At 45.7% G+C, this 22,116-nt stretch overlaps 1 protein-coding gene across 15 annotated transcripts in view; it reads right to left on the reverse strand.

The window, feature by feature from the left end:
• Positions 1–22,116, reverse strand: part of lili (LMBR1-like protein) — a 362,867-nt gene that overhangs the window by 75,894 nt on the left and 264,857 nt on the right. For all 15 annotated transcript variants that reach the window (XR_011513797.1, XR_011513798.1, XM_070536776.1 and 12 more), the window contains 2 exons: positions 12,354–12,430; positions 8,548–8,631 (listed from right to left, as the gene is read on the reverse strand). Coding sequence is in view for 13 of the 15 variants with exons in the window: in XM_070536776.1 (XP_070392877.1) it covers positions 8,548–8,631; positions 12,354–12,430 (161 nt within the window). In the remaining 2 variants the exon portion in view is untranslated. The remainder of the gene's footprint in view (positions 1–8,547; positions 8,632–12,353; positions 12,431–22,116) is intronic.

Genomic DNA, 22,116 nt, shown 5'->3' on the forward strand with positions numbered 1-22,116 from the left:
AAGATTAGAATCAAGCTTCCTGAAGTTCCTGAGATGTGCACGCATTCGAAGCTGGCAGACAACAGGCAGCAGGCCCTCTATACGCAGTACGGAAGGAACCCGGCGTCAAACTGGGCTCATTGGATGACCGCCATGAGCAAAGCATTCAATTGCAATACAAATAAACAGTCCTTTCAGTTTCAACTTTCACTTGGCATCCAGTCCTTTTTCATCCAGAATAGACATAACTCCTGCACCGGAAGTAGACACTACATTGATCTAAGTAAGTATCCGCCTGGCTTTCTTTTGCCATCAGAAGGATTTCAATGCGCTGAAAACCAGGAAGCCAAGTCGAAGTAGAGAAGGTCTTCTCTATTCGACGCTTGCTAAAAAACTATTAAAAAATGCAGGTGCACACATGTACCCGAGTGCGCGCCTGCATTTTTTTGGAGTTGTTTTTACAATCGTCGAATAAAGAAGACGTTCTCTATTTCGATACGGCTTCCTGATTTTCAACATACGGTGCTCTGACCATGATATCAGATCTACACTTGAAGACCCCTGATCATGAAGCGAGCTACCTGAAGAGGACGACCGACTGATGGGATCAACGCAACGACGCTGCGACAGAATCTAAGAACGATCCACGTCATCACGAAGCCACCGATTCCCGATGTGACGACATGGAAAGACTACGACGGAAGCGTGCTATCATTCGAGCGGCGGTCACCAGGATCATCAACACCATGAAAACTCTTATGCAGACAGAACCAACGCCATATCGTGAGCTGACCAACCATCTTAACCTATTAAAGATAAAGGAAACTATGCTTACGGACCTTCATAACCAAGTAGAAGAGCATGTTACCGATGATAACCTTGAGGACGAGCTTCAAAGCGCCGGACAGTATCAAGAATATATCGTCCTCGCGAAATCCCGCGCTGAACGTGTTTTATCCGCTTTGCAATCAACGACTACGCACGCATCTCACGATGACTGTGAGATGCATGCATTAAGCTACCTAAGCTCAATGTGCCTAAGTTTCATGGTGACCAGAATTTTGGGATCAATTTGAGTCTACTGTTCACCAGAATCGATATATCACAGACGTAGACAAATTGAAATATCTTTGGAGCTATTTGATGGGTAAAATGGAAGGTATCAGCGGCCTGTCGACAACTAACGAAAGCTATAGCACAGCTATAGAACTTCTCTAAATAAGATTCGGTCAGAAGAACCTGATTGTTAACGACCACATGCGTCGTCTTCTAAACCTACATAAAGTTTGTTCTTGTGAAGATTTCCAAGGGCTTTAAAGGTTGCACAAAGAAGTGCAGACTCACGTGAGATGCCTGCATAACCTTGGCATCAAAGAAAAAAAATATGGAGTGCTTCTGAAAACTGCTTTAATGCAAAATATTCCGCAAAAAATGGTACTCCGTTATACTCAGCGTATGTTGTCTTCGACAAATACAGGCGTTACTAGTGACAGGCTAAATGAAATGTCTGTTTTTCTAGACTTCTTGAACCTTGAAATAAGAAGCCGGGAACAGACTAATGATGACTTCTGACAAAATAGAACAAGCCTCAACCTCAAAACGACAATCCAATGAGCATTTCCAAGGTCCTGCATCTATGTTAACCATGAAACTGACTGCAGAGAGTTGTATATTATGCGGACACAAAGATCACTCGGAGGATGCCTGCCCAATAAAACTAACATTAGACGAGAAAAAAGATACTCGCAAATTAGGATGTTGTTTCCGTTGCGCTACTCAATTTCACAAAGCCAAGGAATGCCGAAGCTGGAAGAAACTAAGCTGTGCGAAATGCAAGAGACGACACATCACCACGAAGTGTGACCCAAAATGAAAGCAAAAGAATAGAGAAACGCAGACAACTGTTTCCTGCTCGTCAACTGACTCGCTAAAGTACACAGTTCTTCTGCAGAACGCCCAAGTTTGGGCTGTGGGTACTGGAAGCAAATGCTTTGGAAGAATGTTGGTTGGTGGCAGTCAGCGCAGCTTCATCACGGATGCGTAGGAAGCTGAAAGCCACTGTGATAGCCGAAGAGCAGCTCACCATCTCAAGATTTGGAAACGTTTCAGCACCGCGGAAATATTATCGGACAGTACGAGTCACACTGCATAGCCAGTGCGACTCAAACTCACTGGAAGTAGAGGCTATAATGTTCCCGAAATATGCAATGACTTGTCAGCATTGACAGAAACAAATGTACTTGCAAAGTTGAAAAGCAAGAACTTACGTTTGGCTGACGTCAACGCAGTTCAGGTCTCGCCTGAGCCTGAGCGTCCTTATAGGTGCAGACTATTACTGGCAGCTCATCAGCGTAAGAATTCCTCGACTGGATGACTCCTTGACCGCCATCGAAACTATCATAGGATGGACACTTCATAGAGATACCAGAAGTCCACCTAAGCTCTACAAGCCAAAAACCGTAAGGAACTTCAACATATGCCTAACGGAAGCCAATGTTTCCCAGCAACTCGGGTCTTTCTGGGAAGTAGGACATCTGGGACTGACTAACGAAGACTGACTTTCAAAAGATGACGAACACGTCCTGAAGAACTTCGTGGGAACAACTGTTAGAAACAATGGTCGCTATCAAGTTGAACAGCCATGCCGCAGCATTTGTTCCCATCTTAAAAATAACCGGGATGTCACGTTAAAGAGGCTGGAGTCCTTGCAGAGAACGCTATATCGAGAACCAGAGTTTCGGAAGCAATATGACACTGCCACTAGGAGCTACTATAACAAAGACTTTGCTGAGAAGGTCACAATGGACAGTACGAGTGAACATATCACGTACTACATGCCACATCGAGCAGCAGTGCAACGCGACAAAACTACGACTAAAGTATGGGTGGTATTCGACGCCTCTTCTCATCTTTCGGACTCGCCTTCACTCAACAATGTCTTGTGGACAGGGCCGAATTTGAACCCCAACATCCTTGACTTACTGCTGAAGTTTCGCAGCTTCAAGATTGGAATTTCTGCCGACATCGAAAAAGTGTTTTTTCAAGTGTCACTGGCTGAACACGACTGAGACACGTTTCATTATTTCTGGTTTGAAGAAGGGTCTTCCAATATTGAAGAACTGCGCATGACAAGGGTTCCTTTTGGCGCCTGCAGCAGTCCCTTTCTCCTTGCTGCAACTCTGCAGCACCACTTCCAATTGATATCGGATAAATCGGAAGCTGGACTAGATAGCAAAGCTCTACATTCGCTACGCGTCATCGACCTCAGATCTGCACTTGAAAAACAAGGACTACCGAAAAGTGGGAGCAAGAAGGAACTTGTTGAGTGACTGAAGTTACAACTTAAGATGGAGAAACTGAACGAGGAGTCTTTGAAAGCTGAATAATGTGTGCCCAACCTTGACCTCCAAGATGAACTGACCGGATGGCATGAGTTTGTCAGGCAGTACTTCGCAGCCCAACAACAAGCATATGCAATGCAACTTAAAGAACGCAGACTGGCCAAGATGCAGGCCTACTGCAGTGTTCCAGAACAAGTGGGTGGTGAAGAGGCTGCTGCAGCACCAGAGGTGCTCAAGCCAGCTGGGTATGAGAAGGGCAGCCACCAAGTGTCTTGCGAGCATCCACGTAGAGGCCGCACCTGCCCATCTTTTATAGATCCAGGAGGGGATGCTAGCCATAGTCCCAATCAAGGAAAATTGCCTGTCGAAGCAAATGATGCAGTGGACCCTTGCAGAAAGAGTAGTCTTCACCAGCAGGAACAACAGGGGAGCACAAATGAAGTTGCAAGCCAGAGTTCAAATTTAAAAGCAGCCAAAGTGAGTGCAGCATGCATGACATGGTGCAAAGGATTGTACTGTCACCTCGAAAAGGAGCAGTAGCACTTGCTGTTTCCCCCCCACCAACTGAAGAGCAGTAAGAACAGCGGTACCCTTCAAGAAGGAAACAAGGGCAGTCTGCCAGTGAAGAAATTGTCAATGCTTTACAGTCTAAATGCACAGTAGCCATAATCAATGATGACAAAGACTTGTGTGATGCAGAAATATGCCAAACAACACCAGCTGGCCACCAGGACAGACCTGTTGAAAAATGTAAATATATGAAGGCTAAACATACATGGATAGAAAATCCGTCCCCAAGGCTCCAAATAGAAACACACGAAAAAAAAAAAAGCAAGTCGTGTTATATACTCATCTTCAAATGTGCAGTCGTCAGAGCAGTTCGTCTGGAGCTTGTCACCAGTCTTACTTACGACAAATTCTTGATAGCATTTAAACAATTTGTGGCACGAGAAGCAATTTCTGAGATTGTATATTCTGACAATGCCAAGACATTTAGAAAGGCCTCACGGGAGATCCAACGACATTATGAATTAATGAAATCACAGGAAGTACAATCGTATTTCGGAAGTCACAGGATTGTTTGGAAGTTTATCACTGAACAAGCTCCCTGGTGGAGAGGATTTTGGGAACGACTCATTAGATCTGAAGTCTACATCGAAGAAAACACTGGGAAACGATTTCTTTAACTATGAAGAACTTTCAAGCATGCTCTATCAAGTTGAAGCGATGATAAATTCACGACCGATAACATTTGTGCATGCAGAAGCCTCTGAACCAATGCCGCTTACGCCAAGTGGTTGCCTCAGAGGCGAAATATTGACTGTGCTTCCTCCAGACTTGTTCAGCACAGCAACAAGAAATACACCGTCGTAACGTGAATTACGTACGTCACGCAAACACAGAGAACATGTGTTAAACAATATCTAGAACTGGTGGCGACGAGAGTACCTCCAAGAACTTCATTCAGCTCACATTAATGAAACTAGGCACTCAGAATCAGTGAAGCTTGGAAACACAGTACTGATAAATGAATTAAACTCGCGAAGACAATTGTGGAAGAAGGGACAAGTGACAGAATTATATCCGGGCAGCGACGGCAAAGTTCGCTCACGCAAAGTACACACTTCTAGTGACAACACATTGTGGACAACCCGTACAGATGCTGTACCACCTAGAATCTGCTAGACAAGCTCCATTTTGAAAAGGAACAAGCACACACAAATTGTTCTGCTGGGTGCTGTTAAATATTATGCTCCGAAAAAGATGAGAAGAAGACAAAGTTAGAAGCGAGCGTGGAGCCAAGTACATACACATCTGCATTTTTTTAGTTGTTTTAACAAGCGTCGAATAAAAAAGACGTTCTCTACTTCGGCTCCGCTTCCTGTTTTTCAACACTATTGGAAGACTCTTCTTCAAACCAGAAGTAACGAAACCCATCTCGGTCTTGTTCCGCCAGCGACACTTGAAGAAACGCTTTTTCGATGTCGGCAGCAATTCCAATCTTGAAGCAGCGAAACTTTAGCAGAAAGTCGAGGATCTTGGGGTTCAAATTCGGCCCTGTCCACAAGACGTAGTTGAGTGAAGGTGAGTCCGAAGCATGAGAAGAGGCGTTGAATACCACTTGTACTTTAGTTGTAGTTCTGTTGCGTCGCACAACTGCTCGGTATGGCGTGTAGTATGTGGTATGTTCACTCGTACTGTCCATTGTGACCTTCTCAGCAAAGTCTTTGTTATAGTAGCTCCTAATGGCAGTGTCATATTCCTTCTGAAACTCTGGTTCTCTATGTAGCGTTCTCTGCAAGGACTCCAGCCTCTCTAACACAACATCCCGGTTATCTTTCGGCTGGGAACAATTGCTGCGCCATGACAGTTAAAGTTGATAGCGACCATTGTTTCTAGAACGACAGAAAGCTGAACTAGTTGGTAAGGATTCATTATGCAATAAAGGTGAGGCATGCAGACAGGACACAATAAAAGTGGACAACAGGAACGGTGTTCGTGTTGTCCACTTCTCTTTTGTCCTGTCTGCACACTTCACCTTTTTTGCATAATGAACCATTGTTTCTAATACTTGATTCCACAAAGTTCTTCAGGATGTGTTCATCATCTTTCGAAAGTCTCTCTTCGTTAGTCAGTAACAGATGTTCTACTTCCCAGAAAGACCTGATTTGCTGGGAAACATTGGCTTCCGTTAGACATATGTTGAAGTTCCTTATGGTTTCCAGCTTGTAGTACTTAGGTGGACTTCTGGTATCTCCATGAAGTGTCCATCCTATGATAGTTTCGATGGTGGTCAATGAGTTGTTGTCTATGAATTCTTCCGCTGACGAGCTGCCAGTAGTAGTCTGCACCTATAAGGACGCTTAATGTAGGCTCAGGCGAGACCTGAGAGTTGACGTCAGCCGAACGCAAGTTCTTCCTTTTCAACTTTGCATGTACATTTGTCTTTGTCAATGCTGACAAGTCATTGCATATTTCGGGAACTTCTATAGCCTCTATTTCAAGTGAGGTTGAGTTGTACTGGCTATGCAGCGTGACTTGTACTCTCCGATAATATTTCCGCGTGGTTGAAACGTTTCCAAATCTCGATATGGTGAGCTGCTCTTCAGCTAACACAGTGGCTTTCAGCTTCCTAGACAATTCTTCCATAATGAAGCTGCGCTGACTGCCACCAACCAACATTCTTCCAAAGCATTTGCTTCCAGAGCCCACAGCCCAAACTTGGGCAGACTGCAGAAGAACTGTGTACTTAAGCGAGTCTGTTGACGAGCTGGAAACAGTTGTCTGCGTTTCTGTATTCTTCTGCTTCCACTTTGGGTCACACATAGTGGTGATGTGTCGCCCCTTGCATTTCGCACAGCTTAGTCTCTTCCAGCTTCGGCATTCCTTGGCTTTGTGAAATTGTCTAGTGCAACGGAAGCAGCATCCTAATTTGCGTAGTTTCTCCTTTTTCTCGTCTAGGGCAGACATCCACCGAGTGATCTTTATCTCCGCATAATATACAACTCTCTGTAGTCAGTTTCACCTTGGAAATGCTCATTAGATTGTCGTTTTACGGTTGAGGCTTGTTCTCTCTTTCAGAAGTCATCATTAGTCTGTTCCCGGCTTCTTATTTCAAGGCTCAAGAAGTCTAGAAGAACAAACATTTCATTTAGCCTGTCACTAATAATGCCTGTATTTGTCAAAGACAAGATGCGCTGAGTATAACGGAGTACTATTTATTGTGGAAGATATTGTATTATAGCAGTTTTCAGAAGCACTCCATATTTTTTTTTCTTCGACGCCAAGGTTATGCAGGGATCTCATGCGAGTCTGCACTTCTTCAAGCAACCTTTAAAGCCCTTGGAAATCTTCACAAGAACGAACTTTACGTAGGTTTAGAAGACGACGCATGTGGTCGTTAACAATCAGTGACTTCTGAGCGAATCTTATTTTGAGAAGTTCTGTAGCTGCGCTATAGTTTTCGTTAGTTGTCAACAGGCCGCTGATACCTTCCATTTTACCCATCAAATAGCTCCAAAGATATTTCAATTTGTCTACGTCTGTGATATATCGGTTCTGGTGAACAGTAGACTCAAATTGATCCCAAGATTCTGGCCATTTATTGGGGTCACCATGAAACTTAACATTGAGCTTAGGTAGCTTAACATGTGCGCGTGCTTGATGAAAGTCATAGAGAGATGCGTGCCTAGTCGTTGATTGCAAAGCGGATAAAACGCGTTCAGCGCGGGATTACGCGAGGACGATATATTCTTGATACTGTCCGACGCTTTGAAGCTCGTCCTCAAGGTTACCATCGGTAACATGCTCTTCTACTTGGTTATCAAGGTCCGTAAGCATAGTTTCCTTTATCTTTAATAGGTTAAGATGGTCGGTCAGCTCACCAGATGGTGTTGGTTCCGTCTGCATAAGAGTTGTCATGTTGTTGATGATCCTGGTGACCGCCGCTCGAACGGTAGCATGCTTCCATCGTAGTCACGTCGGGAATCGGAGGCCTCGTGATGACGTGGATCACTCTTTGATTCTGTCGCAGTGCCGTCAGGTTGATCGCGTCGGTCAGTCATCCTCTTCAGGTAGCTCGCTTCATTATAAGGGGTCTTCAACTGTATATCTAAATCCAGGTCACGGCACCATACTGTTGAAAATCAGGAAGCCGTATCGAAATAGAGAACGTCTTCTTTATTCAACGATTGTAAAAACAACTCCACAAAAATGCAGGCGTGCGCTCGGGTACACGCTCATTTCTAACTTCGGCTTCTTTTCATCTTTTTCGGAGCATAATATTTAACAGAATGGAAGGTTCAAAGAGTATTTCCTGTAGAACTTGGTGCAACATTCGTAACATTATAAAGCAATCCAAAGTTTGTTAACCTTACAGAAAATTCAGAAGGGTTGGCAGGTATCCATATGCTCTCTGAACTGGCATAATGAATCCTTACTACTGTCCAGCTCTCTAGGACGTGCACAATGCCACTACAGAGCATGCTGTACAACCAAATAGGCTGGTGCCCATGTTCATGGCAAAGCAAAAAAAAAAAAGAAGATCCTGTGTATAAGTCTCTAACCTCTCCATGATTATGCAGGCCACTGTATCCATGTTTAGGAGTGCACACACTATGCCTTGCAGCATGCGATCACTGTCCTTCATTTGGGTATGTTCCAAGGGCTAGTCAAAATACAACTTGTATTTTGACTAACCTTACCTCAACCTGAGGAGAGCACTTACCTCAACCTGAGGAGAGACTGGCAGAGCTTTGATGCCAATCAGGAGCTGCAGCGTGTTGTGGATTACCATCAGCAGAGAGATGATCTGGGGAAAGCCAGGCCGAAGGCGTCAAAGCCAAATAGACATTTTGTCCAAGTTAAGCCTTCTCTGTGCTCCAGATTAAGACTATGCATTTCTAATTCAGTAAAGTACATTAGCACACTGTCTATAAAAAAAAAAAACTCACATATGAAATGCATCAAGAGTGGTCTCGCTTGCCATATACGTTATGCCACCACCCCACAGACGGCCAGTAAACAACATATTCATCACCTACTTGGCATCAATATGTCTTCACCTTTCCAAGAAAATATTACCATAACTATCATGCCCTGCTCTTACGTTTCTGATTATTTCACCCTCACTGCAAATGAACTGAACTTTTTGGACGTGGACATATTATTGGACCCGGCAAATCAACAGACAGAACGTAGAGGGAAGGTAGCAGTAGTGCCCTACCTGTATAAAACGGCACATAGTCTTAAGAAAATGGCTAGCCGGGTGGACACAAAAGTGGTCTTTTCAGGACCAGGAAAGCTGGCAAAAATATGTCGATTAAAGGACCCGTACCTATAGCCAGCTGTCGGATGCTCAATGAATCATCGTAAAGCACCAGTGGGTTCAGGAATACTTTGTTTAGTGCAAAACAACAGACACAAGAAAGACGACAGAACAAGTGGGTTGCATAGAAGCTATTGTTTATGAGCTCCCTGGTCCTGTGGGAAAAAATACATCGGATAGACAGGAAGGTGTCTTAATGGCCGATTACGGGAACATAGCCTAAACGTGAAAAATAAGCAATATGGTCATCTGTCAACTCACTGTCAGGAATGTGGCTGTGCATCGGTGCATGGATCATGCCAGGTTCTTGCGACGCACAAAGATAAAGATGTGCGAGAGATTACTGAGGCTCAGGCTATCTGTCGGAATAGTGATACGTGTATTATTGCCCCTTCGGTCGACTTGCTAGATAAGGAGACGGCTTTTTGGATGGTTAAGATTTGGATGAGGTGCACTGTGCATGGGTTAAAAAGGTGCGTTTCCTGAAAATCAAGTTGTCGAAGTTAGCACATTGGGGTGTCGTCTCCCTTCTGTCCTTGTTTGTTGGCACTAAATATGCTTTCCAATGTATATATACGCTCATCACGGACTAATAATGAGGAGTGTTGTTCGATGTATGGCCTGGGCAGTTCACTTTGCGGCTCTCCGGCGCCCGTGGCATAGTCAGGCAGGGCACAACGGTGGATACAACAGTTGGCGACAAGGATTGAAGCGCCCAAAAGCGGAAGAAATGAGCCTACATCAGCTTCCCGAGTTCCTGCTGGCACCAAGGAAGCCCGCCATTCCTTGGACGCAGTGGCACCGCCTTTTCAAGAATTATCTCCTGGCATCGGGGAGCGACGCCAACCTACCTGCGCGCATCACAATGCTTTGCTACTGCACTGTTTGGGTATTGAAGGCCAACGCTTGTACTATGCATTGCCAGAGAAGAAACCGTTGATGCCAGATGCAGGGGAAAAGGATAAAGGTGGCACGTGCGACGAGTACAATGCAGCAGTTAGACGCTTACTTCACTTCTAAAATGAACGTCATCATGGAGCGGCATAGGTTTGGACAGTGCATCCAACTGCCTGGGGAGACCGCAGCAGCATTCGTCATGATGTTACACGAGTTGGCATTGAGTTGCGACTACAGTGAGCAAGTTGACGATTTTATTGGTGACCAACCTATAGCAAAAACGAGAAACCATGTTTTTCGGGAACGCCTACTTCTAGAAGGCACTTCACTTACTCTTGAATGTGCGCTGGCTATTACGAACAATATTGAAGAAGATACGAAATACTTGCTTGAGCTGCATTCATCCGCTACGAGCATTCAAAAGGTCGAAAAACGTCAGATTCTATGCCGTACAGAATCCCGATTACCAGCGCAAGTCTTGTTTTCGTTGCGGGTCTTCGCAGCATCTTGCAGATTACAAGAAATGCAAGGTGCAGAATAAGATATGCAGCGAATGCGTCAAACGAGGACATTTTCAGCGTGGAAGAGCGGCATACCAAACGAGCGGGCCCTCACAGTCCGAGGAGTCGATACCTGCAGTACATCCAGCGATTTCAACGTCTTGCTTCTCATGCAACCTAGCAAAGCAGGAATACACATCCAAGTCCTTGTGCAAGATGTACCCGTATGTTTCCTCATAGATACAGGCTCTGCTGTCTCGATTCTGTGCACCATCAGGTATTCAAGGTTGAAATGCCTTTCCATGCAGCCAACATCAGCGTCCCTTTATGATTTTTCTAGGTGCAGGACAAGCACAGAGGGGTGTTTGACAGTGCCAGTCACCTTCCAGAGTCGACATGCTGACATACTTTTCTACATCAACGATGCCACTGACATCCTTGGCATCGACGCCATCAAAGCACTGCGGCTACACATCAATGGTATGTCATTGCAATGCACCCACATTATGCAAGTGCCATAAAGCCTTGATCCGGAACTTTTTTGGCAGTTTTCGCACTTGTTTGATGGAAAATTAGGTCTGGCAAAAAATTTTATTCATAAGGTCAAGATAAGAAAAGGAATCCTGCCTGTCACTGCTTAGTTACGACGCATGCCATTTTCGGTACGAGATCCAGTACGTGAAGAGCTGCAGTGCCTTGAGCATGATGATGTCATAGAAAACGTTGATGGGTGTCTGAATGGGTATCGCCAATTGTAGTAGTTGCAAAGAAAAATGGCAAGATAAGGATTTGTGTCAATCTGTGTGAACCAGGTTTCTGCCCCGTAGGTGAGTACTGGTGGTAGGTGGTACTGGTGAGTACTGGCAGAAACCTGGAGACTTACGAAAAGGGTTCCACTCAAATTGAGGACGACGCAACGAGCTATGGAAAGAAGAATGATAGGTGTAACGTTAAGGGATAAGAAAAGGGCAGAGTGGGTGAGGGAACAAACGCGAGTTAATGACATCTTAGTTGAAATCAAGAAAAAGAAATGGGCATGGGCAGGACATGTAATGAGGAGGGAAGATAACCGATGGTCATTAAGGGTTACGGACTGGATTCCAAGGGAAGGGAAGCGTAGCAGGGGACGGCAGAAAGTTAGGTGGGCGGATGAGATTAAGAAGTTTGCAAGGACAGCATGGCCACAATTAGTACATGACCGGGGTTTTGTTGGAGAAGTATGGGAGAGGCCTTTGCCCTGCAGTGGGCATAACCAGGCTGATGATGATGATGTGTGAACCAAACAAAGCGATTGTTGTTGACAACTTTCTGCTGCCGCACATGGAAGAACAATTGCACAAACTTCACAGAGCAGAGTATTTTTCCATGATTTATTTAGCAGCCGCCTACCACCAAGTTTTTCTGACTCCTGAAAGCAGAGAATAGACTACCTTCATCACCAATAGTGGATTATAATGATTCAAATGAGTCTGCTTTGGCGTTGCATCAGCCCAGTCTGCCTTTGTTCACTATTTGTTCACCAGCCTGCCTTTGTTCACGATGTTCACTATTTTGCAGAACTGCAAAAACACTTTGTGCTACATCGATAATGTCCTTGCGTATGGAAGCACACATGAGGAACACTTCGAGAATGTGGCAAGAAGCTGTTCTTCTGAAAACGTAACACCGTTTGGCGAGCCACAGTAGGAATGACAATTTTAATATAAATAGCATAAATTGGCTTGCTCTTGATTGTTTCAATTTAATGCCCCCATGTTGAATGGCAGCATAAAGCAGAAAGCCTTCACTCTCACACTAGGCCAGGCTCACCGTGAGGCTCAGCAGAGCCAGCATGGCCAAAGGGTAGCCCAGGTTCCTCCTCCAAGGGGATGCCAGCTGCTGCAGAGCTGCACATGCCAAAAATCAAGACAAGGCCAAGCAAGCGTTACCTTATGTCGACAAGCCCTTGTGATGAAGGACAGGGCCTGCTAGAGCTTCTCCCATAGTGTAGATCGCTGCCACGACAAGGTTTACATAACAGTCACAACACAGTAACCCATTCATGCAAAAAACAAATCACAACTGGAATCATTTGTCTGCCTAATTAGTAAGCACCACTAACATAGGACACTTTCGTGAAGCAGCACCAACCAGCATTACATTATGTGCCCCATCACCTAGTAAAATTTGTTTTACATTTACTTTTCTGCGTTACATGCCTATTTGTTTGATTTCATAATGCTTGCTAAACATTTGTTCTTATTCATTTCTGCATGACTGTACAGTAAAAGCTCGTTAATTCGAAATCGCTTAATTCGAACCGCCGGTTAATTCGAACTGATGCCCGGGTCCCTGCAAAGCCCTATGTATATCAATGGGCCGGAACGCCCGATAATTCGAACGTACCGGTACTCACGTCGGTTAATTCGAACTAGGAGCCGGCAGCCGACATTGCTTCTCGTAAATAGAAGTCGCCTCGTAACGAGTACAATGCATTGAATTTTTTTTTAATATGCACAGCGACGAGAATAAATAAGCCAGCGCGCATTTTTGCACGCACGAGGCGAGCCGCCAATTTCCTTGCTGGAGCCTCCAGCGTTGTTGTTGTTGCGACTGAGGGAAGGATGAAAAGTGCACGGGCCTGCCGATTGGCTCAGTCCGAGCCATCACCGCTGCCGCGTGCAGATAGAGGAGAGTTCAAAGATAAGAGGAAAAAAAGAAAAGACGCGCGTCGCAACAACCGCGTACGCCGCAGCGGACGCTGGCAGAAAAAACAGATAAGCGGCCGAAGCCGCGCTCGCTCATCGCTCGCTGCACACCACTCTCCGGCGCATGCCGTAGCAGGTTTTCTCTGACGCGCGGGCGCCGCCGCCGCCGATGCTCCGGAGCAAGCCGTTTCAGGTTTTCGTTGCGCTGCGGCGGCTGCGATCGGTGGAATGCACGAGTAGTCATTTCTTGTCGCATTTTGCATGAGCTTGCTCGTTTGTGTGGTATCTCGCCGCTGACGTCTCATCGACTGTGCCGATCATGGCGAGCCGTGGAAAGTACTCGGCAAAGGATTTAAAGACTAAAGTTGAAATATGTTGGGCAAGTTGCAGACAATGCTTCTCGAGTCGCGGCGAAGAAAGCGCAAACAAATGCAAATCTCCGATTATTTTTCATGTTGATATGCTTCGATCATTATTCTTTTGTTAATAAACATGTTTTTGAAGCATAAATAGTGTCATATTTCATCATTAAGCCTGACGCTCACGTGGGTACATTTATCATTAGTTCCAGGCGCATAAATTGATTGGATATCTTTATTTCCTTTGGTATTTGGACTCGCATGATTTTAATACCCGCAATCGCCGACCTCAAAGAGTAGTAGTGCGTATTCCTCGATGACGATCCCTGATATGGCTATTTTGGCTTCGGCCCTAGCAGCCAAATGCAATGGCCATCTTTTTTTTTTTTTTGCCGCCCGCTCGTTAATTCAAACTCCGCTTAATTCGAACAATTTTTCAGTCCCCCACGAGTTCGAATTAACGAGCTTGTTCTCAATTTGCACATACAAATACAGTAAAAGGTGAAAGCAGGAGCCTGCTTTCACCTTGTTCTCGTTTTGCTCATCGCCTTGAATTTCCATCTCCCGCCTTCCCTGTGTTTTCCCTGTATTTGCATGTGCCTTTCTTACTCAATCAATGACCAATTTTTCCAACACCCCTTTGTTTGACATGCCTGGTAATTCGGACACATTCGCAGTGCCGCCACATACCCTGTGAAGTCAATGTACAAGGAAGTCTGAAATTTTGGATAAAAAACAGTTCACTGTTCAAATTTTCAAACTTTTAGCCATGAACCGACATTAATTGAAGCCACCACCACCACCATTTTGATTATCTTACAGCCTTGAACTGTCGTACGCTGATCCATTGGCAGCTGTAGCCACTGTGGTCAATGTAGCCACTTGTGTTTGGCCACATAGTGTCTGATGAGGTCAGAGCTGACAACATCAGTTACGCCTTTCGTAGTTGTATCCGTCATATTCCTCATTGCATTCAGCGTCTTTTTCGTCATCGGGGTCTTCATGTCATCGTTCATTGATAATGGGGGATGTGGGGAAGTTAGAGTACTGGCAGTCTCACCCCCAGAGGTCGCTGCGACTAGTTTCCCTATTGCGGGGTAGGGGACCTGCCCCTAGTGACCTGCCCCTAGTGACGCCGGCAGAACTGTGATGAGTCGGTGAATTGTAGCGCACAGGAGATGGAGAAGGAGAACGTGATCGGGGCACTGTCATATTTTGCGGCTGACTGTTCACAGGAGCGTCATTGTAGGCGCGTTGACCATCCTATAGAGAATAGTCATAGTTGGCAGGAAAGCTTGGCAGGAAAGCGGCGCGACAGTTCTTCCACTTGTGGCAAACTCGATAGACGTGTCCAGCTTAACCACAATGGTAGCACATTGGTCAATGATCGACAGTGCGCCACAAATCGGTTTTCCGACGCTGATAGTTAGGTAGCAACTCTCCATGGAGCCCAGGAGTTGCATGCGCATGTTGAGGATACAGCATTGTTTGTGCTGGTGTGATCAGCGGGGTCGGTAGAGTTGACAGGAGTGACAATATTGCCACCTGGTGTTTTGAGTCAGCAAACGGTCAACATTGCATGCCCAGCAATGCGGCGAAGAAGACGATGAAGTCAAAGGCCCCGTGCCAGCTGGAGAACCTGCCTTCGTGTCTGGCATTCGTGTCTGGCATTTTTCATGTCTGGCTACTGGTACTGTTCCTTACTCTTGCCTTAGCGCATGACGAACTGGTGGAGGTGCGGGGTATAATCTATGCACCAAACCCCTCTGAGCAGCAGGAGCTCCAGCCGTGGTTACGCCTGTACACTGCGCCAGCAGAAGGATCCGTGGACAAGCCCCTGAGTTTAGACTCCTCCCAGAGAAAATGGCAGCTCCGACCACCCCAACCGGTATGGAAGGCACAACACCGATTCATTGTACACTACTCAATCTGCGAACGCCGAATTCCTTCCACGGCGCCATACATGAGGATGTTGAAGATTGGCTGGTGCACTATCAACGTGTTTCCGCATTCAACAAGTGGGATGATGCAGACATACTGAAAAACGTATATTTCAGCCTTAACAACGGCGCACGTGTTTGGTATGAGAACCGTGCAGATGCTCTAACTTCATGGGCAGAATTCAAACGCCGGATTCTTGAGACGTATGCGAGCCCTGATCGTCGAGCATGATCTCCAGTCCCGTATACACATGCCGAACGAAGGTGTCGTAATGTATGTCGAGGACATGACGCGTCTCTTTCGACGAGCCAACCCCAGCATGTCGGACGAAAATAAGGTGTGGTACCTGATGCACATGGGTGAAAGAGCAGCTGTTCGGCGGTCTCGTGCGCAGTCCTCCCAAAACTGTGTCAGAATTTCTTTCCGAGGCCGTCACCATGGAACAGACTTCTGGGCAGCGGGCACCATCATACAAACGCCAAGTGAACTCTGCCTCATCTACGAACGTCTCCGGAGCTCTCGGGGGCCCCGTCAATTTCTTTTGAGAGCTCATTCGTACCGTAATCCGCGAAGAACTCCAGAAACTGTCGGTACCATCACAGCCAACGCTCAGCTCCTTGTCCAGCGTTCTCCGTGACGAAGTCCAGCATGCAATAAGAGAACCATCTTTCAACACAGAAGCTCGACCGCTAAGAACTGACATCCCTCATATGTCGTATTCACAAGCTTTGAGGCAACCTGCTTCACCTCCCTCCCCGCTTCGCACCACGTGCCCGGCCATGCTACAGCCTGTACAAGCGGCCCGTATTACCAGGACCCCCGATAGGCCCCAAGGAAATTAGACGTGTGGCGGGCACCTGATCGTCGTCCCCTTTGCTTTCGCTGTGGCAAAGCTGGGCATGTCTACCGACAGTGCTCCTATCGAGAGGTCGGACTATGCGGATTCTCAGCAAACTTGCCGCGGCCTAGGTTCGACCAGCATCCTCCTGAAATTGAAGAATATGTTGCCCAGCAGCGCGAATCCCCATCAGCTCAACACCAGTCACGCTCCCCTTCGCCGCGGCGGTTCTCCGACTCGCCGTACGTATTCGAGCGTGGTGCGGGGTCGGTCGCCCAGCCCGCGCCGGGAAAACTAACCACAGCGGCCTTCGGCGGCGAAGCCCATCAGTCTGGACGTGCTCAAGAAACCCTACTGAAGCGTATGCAGACCGACGATACATCAACAGGAACGCTTGGGTATTAGTATCAGTACTAATACCCAAGGTAATAGTAGTAGTGGGTATTAGTAGTACCTGCTGATTACGGAAGAATTTCCTTGGACATTCCTGTACTGTTCAACAGTCGTGAATTGACAGCTTTAGTGGACACTGGAGCAGATTATTTTATAATTCTTCTCGTCTGCACTCAACAAATCGCAAGTGGCAACGACAGTAGCCATATTTACACTGATATGTTAGAAGTGTACGCTATTCATACGCCACCACTTCTAATACAGCTAAGATAGTCGCCCACCTTTAGCAGAAACGTGCCGTATTAGGATAATAGTGAAGACAGATGCCGCAGTTTTCGCAGCATGCCCGCCATGTGTTTTTATGTCACTGCTTATGTCACTGTTTAAGCGCACCCATCTCTGTTTCTGTCCCCTCACTGCCACAAACTGTCCTCACTGTCCCCTCACTGCCACAAACTTGACGATATTAACAATATTATTCCTTACTGATACAGAAAAGCTGTTTCAACGCACATAATGTACTCACGAGAAGAAAAAAAATCGCATTCAGCCTGCTCTGCCAGCCGCCATTTTTGTTTTGGTGTCCCACACCATTCCCACATTGTTACAGCGGCAGCCGCCTCTATGGCAGCTGACTGTTTGTTGACCTGTTGTCATTCCGCAGCAAACGCAGGATGAACAACAAAATTTTCTTTTTGCGGAACATTTAACCCGTGTAATGATCACACCCCTGAATTTGCATCAATTTTTTTTTGACAAAATAGTGCAATCATTATTGCGAGTAAATACAGCAACACAGGCTTCCAAGAGCGGGAGTGACTTGGCATTACAGGGATGCCCTCTCCCCTCATGCAACACCTAGCCTGCTACCGCGGCCCCCAGCAGGTGTTCCCTTTCAGCCGCTCTGCTTCGTCAAGCCGTGCTCGTGAATTGGCATAGCAGCCAATAGTAATTTACCTGCCGTTTCGCTGCTACAGACAACAGATGCCGGCTTTTTCGCACAATAGGCCACTTGATGCTTTTGCATCGAAATATGGCACCAAACAGCAGAAAGCCCAGTAGCACACGTCGAAACAGCTAGGCCTAGCATTGCAGAGCACACTACAGCACAATATGACCACACAACCATGTACCAAAGACCATATGGCGAAACACAAGGTCTGTTTGATTCACCTTCACCACCTGAACTAGTTATCGAGGAGCTGCACACTGTCATTCATTTCAGCAGTGCAGCAATGGCACCCTCTGAACCACACCGTTAATTTCAAAAGATGCAGATGATGATGTGTGGTGTTTTATGGCGCAAGGGCCAGGTTTGGCCAAAGAGCGCCATGACAAGTGGTAGTGTTGACGATGTATTGTGGATGACGTGCACAATGAACTCATCATGGTAGATGTGATATGGCTGTAAAAGGGCCTAAAAGCTTCCGCTGTAAGTGTCGTAGAATATATAGGTGCTAAAATAATGACGGTGACTAGGATGTGATGAGGGCTATGGCAATGGGCTTTCGTTAGAACATGGTGCAATAAAACATAACACTGAGGCCAGCATTTCAAGAGAGCCCTTGAATGCAGGTTTGTTGGTCGTGTGCTACAAGTTGCCTGGCCAAATGATTTTCAGAGTGTTCGTTTCCGCTAAAAATTCTAAGACTGTTTCCAAATTAAAAAGCGGTTCATCGCTAATAAAAAATGCACGGTGAAGGGGTATATTCCACGATATGCAACAGGAAAATACTTTTTCCTCTCTGTTTCTATTGCAGGGCACTGAATAAGAACATGGAGGACTGTGAGACTATTGCTGCACTTAACACAAGTTGGAGGATCGCCCCCAGTCAACAGGTGAGAGTGGGTACCGTACGTGTGGCCTATCCTTAATCGGCAAAGAATTACTTCCTTGTACCTTGCTATTTTTCCATTTATCCAGTTCCCGAGTTTTGGTTTTATTATGTGAGGCTCATTCATTGCTTGTGTATCCCACTCGCCTTGCCAATGGTTCCTCAATTTACTACGTAGAAAAGGCTTTAGGTCTGTGGCAGGGATGGGGATATTTCAATCTGCATCGCTAAAAATTACTGACCTAGCGCTTTGGTCAGCAGCCTCGTTGCCTTTTATACCTTTGTGGCCAGGTACCCAGCATATGACAATCACTTGATTGCACATATATAGGGAGCACAACAAACTGAACAGCTCACTAAAAAATGAGTTCTTATATTTTCTTGGACTAAGTAGGGCTCAGACTACACTTAGTGAATCTGTAAATACAATAGCCCTAGCAAGTTTTGTGAACCTTATGTTTTGAATAGCCGGAAGTATAGCGTAGGCTTCCGCTGTAAATATACTTGTGTGTGGATTTAGTGCCCCGGATACTGAAAATGAAGGTCCCAGAGCTGCGTAGGAAACTCCTTTAGAGGACTTGGAAGCGTCTGTATAGTATTCTGTACAGGAGTACTTCTCCTGAAGTTCACGAAAGTGGAATTGTATATGTGCTTCTGTCGCCCTCTTGGATATTTCTACAAAAGAGACGTCGCATTCAATGGCCTGCCATTCCCGTGGTGGGAGCAGACGAGTGAGTGCCATTAGGACATTCTCTGGGACTAAGACACCTGTTTCTTCTGCCAGTGTTATCAAACGAAGGTTTAACGGAGCTCTAATAGTTGGGCAGTTACGAAACAACCTGGCTGTAGATACTTCACAAATAGATGAGTGACATGGATGCTGCACGTCTGATTTAACCTTGAGAGCATAGGAAAAGGTTAAATATGTCCTTTGGAGATGTAATGACCATTCATTACACTCCACATACAGGCTTTCTACGGGACTTGTCCTAAAAGCGACTGTAGCCAGGCGTATACCCAAGTGGTGAATGGGATCTAGCATCTTTAAAGCACTAGGCGCAGCAGAGCTATATACTATTGCTCCATAGTCGAGGCAGGACCGTATAATGCTTTTGTAGAGGCTCGAAAGGCATCTCCAGTCACTTCCCCAAGATGTGCGGGACAAGAGCTTTAGTAAATTCATTGTCTTCATCTCGCTCTCATATACTTAAGGTGAGAGGCAAATGTTAGTTTCGAGTCTAAAATTATTCCTAAAAATTTATGTTCGTTCCTAACAGATAGCGGCTGTCCATTAAGATAGACAACAGGGTCAGGTAATATACCTCTCTTTTTAGAGAATAGAACGCACGTGCTTTTTTGCGGGTTTAACTTAAATCCATTCTCGTCCGCCCACTTAAATATTTTGTCTAGGCCAAGCTGTGCACGTTGCTCACAGATAGAAATATTGCATGATTTAAATCCTATCTGTACGTCATCCACATACACTGAATAAAACATTGTTCTTGGTATGACCCTATAGAGGGAATTCATTTTTACGATGATTAGCGTGCAGTTCAGCACACCACCTTGTGGCATACCTGTTTCCTGCGTAAATTGACGAGACAGCACTTGACCAACCCTCACACAGAAAGTATGATTAGAGAGGTAGCTTTGGGTCAGGTTCAACAGATTGCCTCTGACACCCATACCAGCCAGATCACGAAGAATTCCAAAACGCTAGGCTGTGTCGTATGCCTTTTCCATGTCTAAAAATACCGCTAATAAAAACTGCTTGAGCACGAAGGCATCTCGGATATTCGCCTCCATGCGGACAAGGTGATCTGTCGTACATCTACCTTCCCTAAAACCACACTGCAAGGGGTCTAGTATTTTGTTGCTCTCAAGACAATGAATTAGGCGTCTGTTTACCATTTTCTCAAAAAGTTTGCATAGGCAGCTTGTGAGGCTATAGGCCTGTAGCTGCAGACCGAAGTTGGATCCTTGCCCTCTTTGAGAATAGGAATTACGACTGCTTGCTTCCAGGCAGATGGAATGTAACTGGCAGAGAATATGGAATTAAAAGAGTAATAGCAATGTTTTGTGTCTTTCGGCGTGTAGGTGTTCAATCATCTCATAAACTATTCGATCCGCTCCAAGAGCTGATTTATTGTAACAGTTCAGTGCAGCCTGAAATTCCACCATATTAAATGGTCGGTTGTAAGGTTTATTTTTATTTGCTTTCCGGTTCAGGGGCTGTCGTTCCGCTTGTTGCTGATATCTTAGAAACGTATCTGAGTAATGGGATGAACTCGAGATGTACTGGAAATGTGCCCCTAGCGAATCAGCTTGGTCCTCAATAGTGTCTCCTTGTGTGTTTACTAAAGGTAGAGGGTGAGTTTCGCAGCTTTTTATTTTGTTGACCCTATTCCAGGCTTTCCGTTCGTCTGTATATGGATTGATGCCACTGATGTATTTTTGCCAACTTTCCCGCTTGGCCCGGCGGCGTGTTCTTCTACCTAGCGACATTATTTTCTTGAAATTGATAAGATTCTCGGCAGTTGGAGATTTGAGAAGGTGACTCCACGCCTTGTTTTGATTCTTACGAGCTTCTTTGCACTCCGCATTCCACCAGGGAACACGTCGCCTAGTGGACGATCCATTTGATTCAGGGATACACAGTGATGCCGCATCAACAATAAATGCTGTCAGGTATGCCACGGCGTCATGAATAGGAAGTGCAGAGATGTCTTCCCAGGTCATGCGGGTGAGTTCTTTATAACGTTTCCAGTCGGCTGACTCGACTATCCAGCGGGGGACGCATGGGGAGCATTGATCATGTTTTGTTGATTTTATGACGATTGGAAAATGGTCGCTCCCATATGGGTTTTTAAGCACGTTCCACTCTAGATACGGTACGAGTGTAACAGATGCAATGCTCAAACCGATCGATGAAAATGTTTTGTTTGCCACGCTATAGAATGTAGGCTCTTTTATTATTTAGTAAGCATGCACCTGTAGTGAAGAGGAGGCTTTCTACTAAGCGTCCCCTGGCATCACAACGACAACCTCCCCAAAGAGTGTTGTGTGCATTGAAATCTCCGACGAGAATATAAGGTTCGGGCAGTTCATTAATAAAGCTTTGGAATCATGTTTTTGAAAGATGGCAGTTAGGGGGGATGTATAGTGAGGAAATTGTTACTAGTTTATTAAACAGTATCGCACGGACGGCAACTGCTATAGGGGTATTTTAAGCTGTAATTGCCGGCAAGCAACACCCTTATCTACAATTATTGCCACACCGCCAGACGAGGCAAGGGCGTCGTTCCGGTCTTTTCGGTATATGGCATACTGCCGGAGAAAGTTCGTGTGTGAAGGATTAAGATGTGTTTCTTGGACACACAGCATCTTTGGACTGTACTCATGTAAGAGTTCCTTAATGTCGTCTAGGTTGTGGAGTAAACCCTCGACATTCCATTGTATTATTTGTGTATCCATAATGTATGTGTTTTGTGCTGTGTGTCTAAGAATAATAGATTAGAT

This window comes from Dermacentor albipictus, chromosome 4 (genome assembly GCF_038994185.2).
Source record: "Dermacentor albipictus isolate Rhodes 1998 colony chromosome 4, USDA_Dalb.pri_finalv2, whole genome shotgun sequence".
NCBI classification, from domain to species: domain Eukaryota; kingdom Metazoa; phylum Arthropoda; class Arachnida; order Ixodida; family Ixodidae; genus Dermacentor; species Dermacentor albipictus.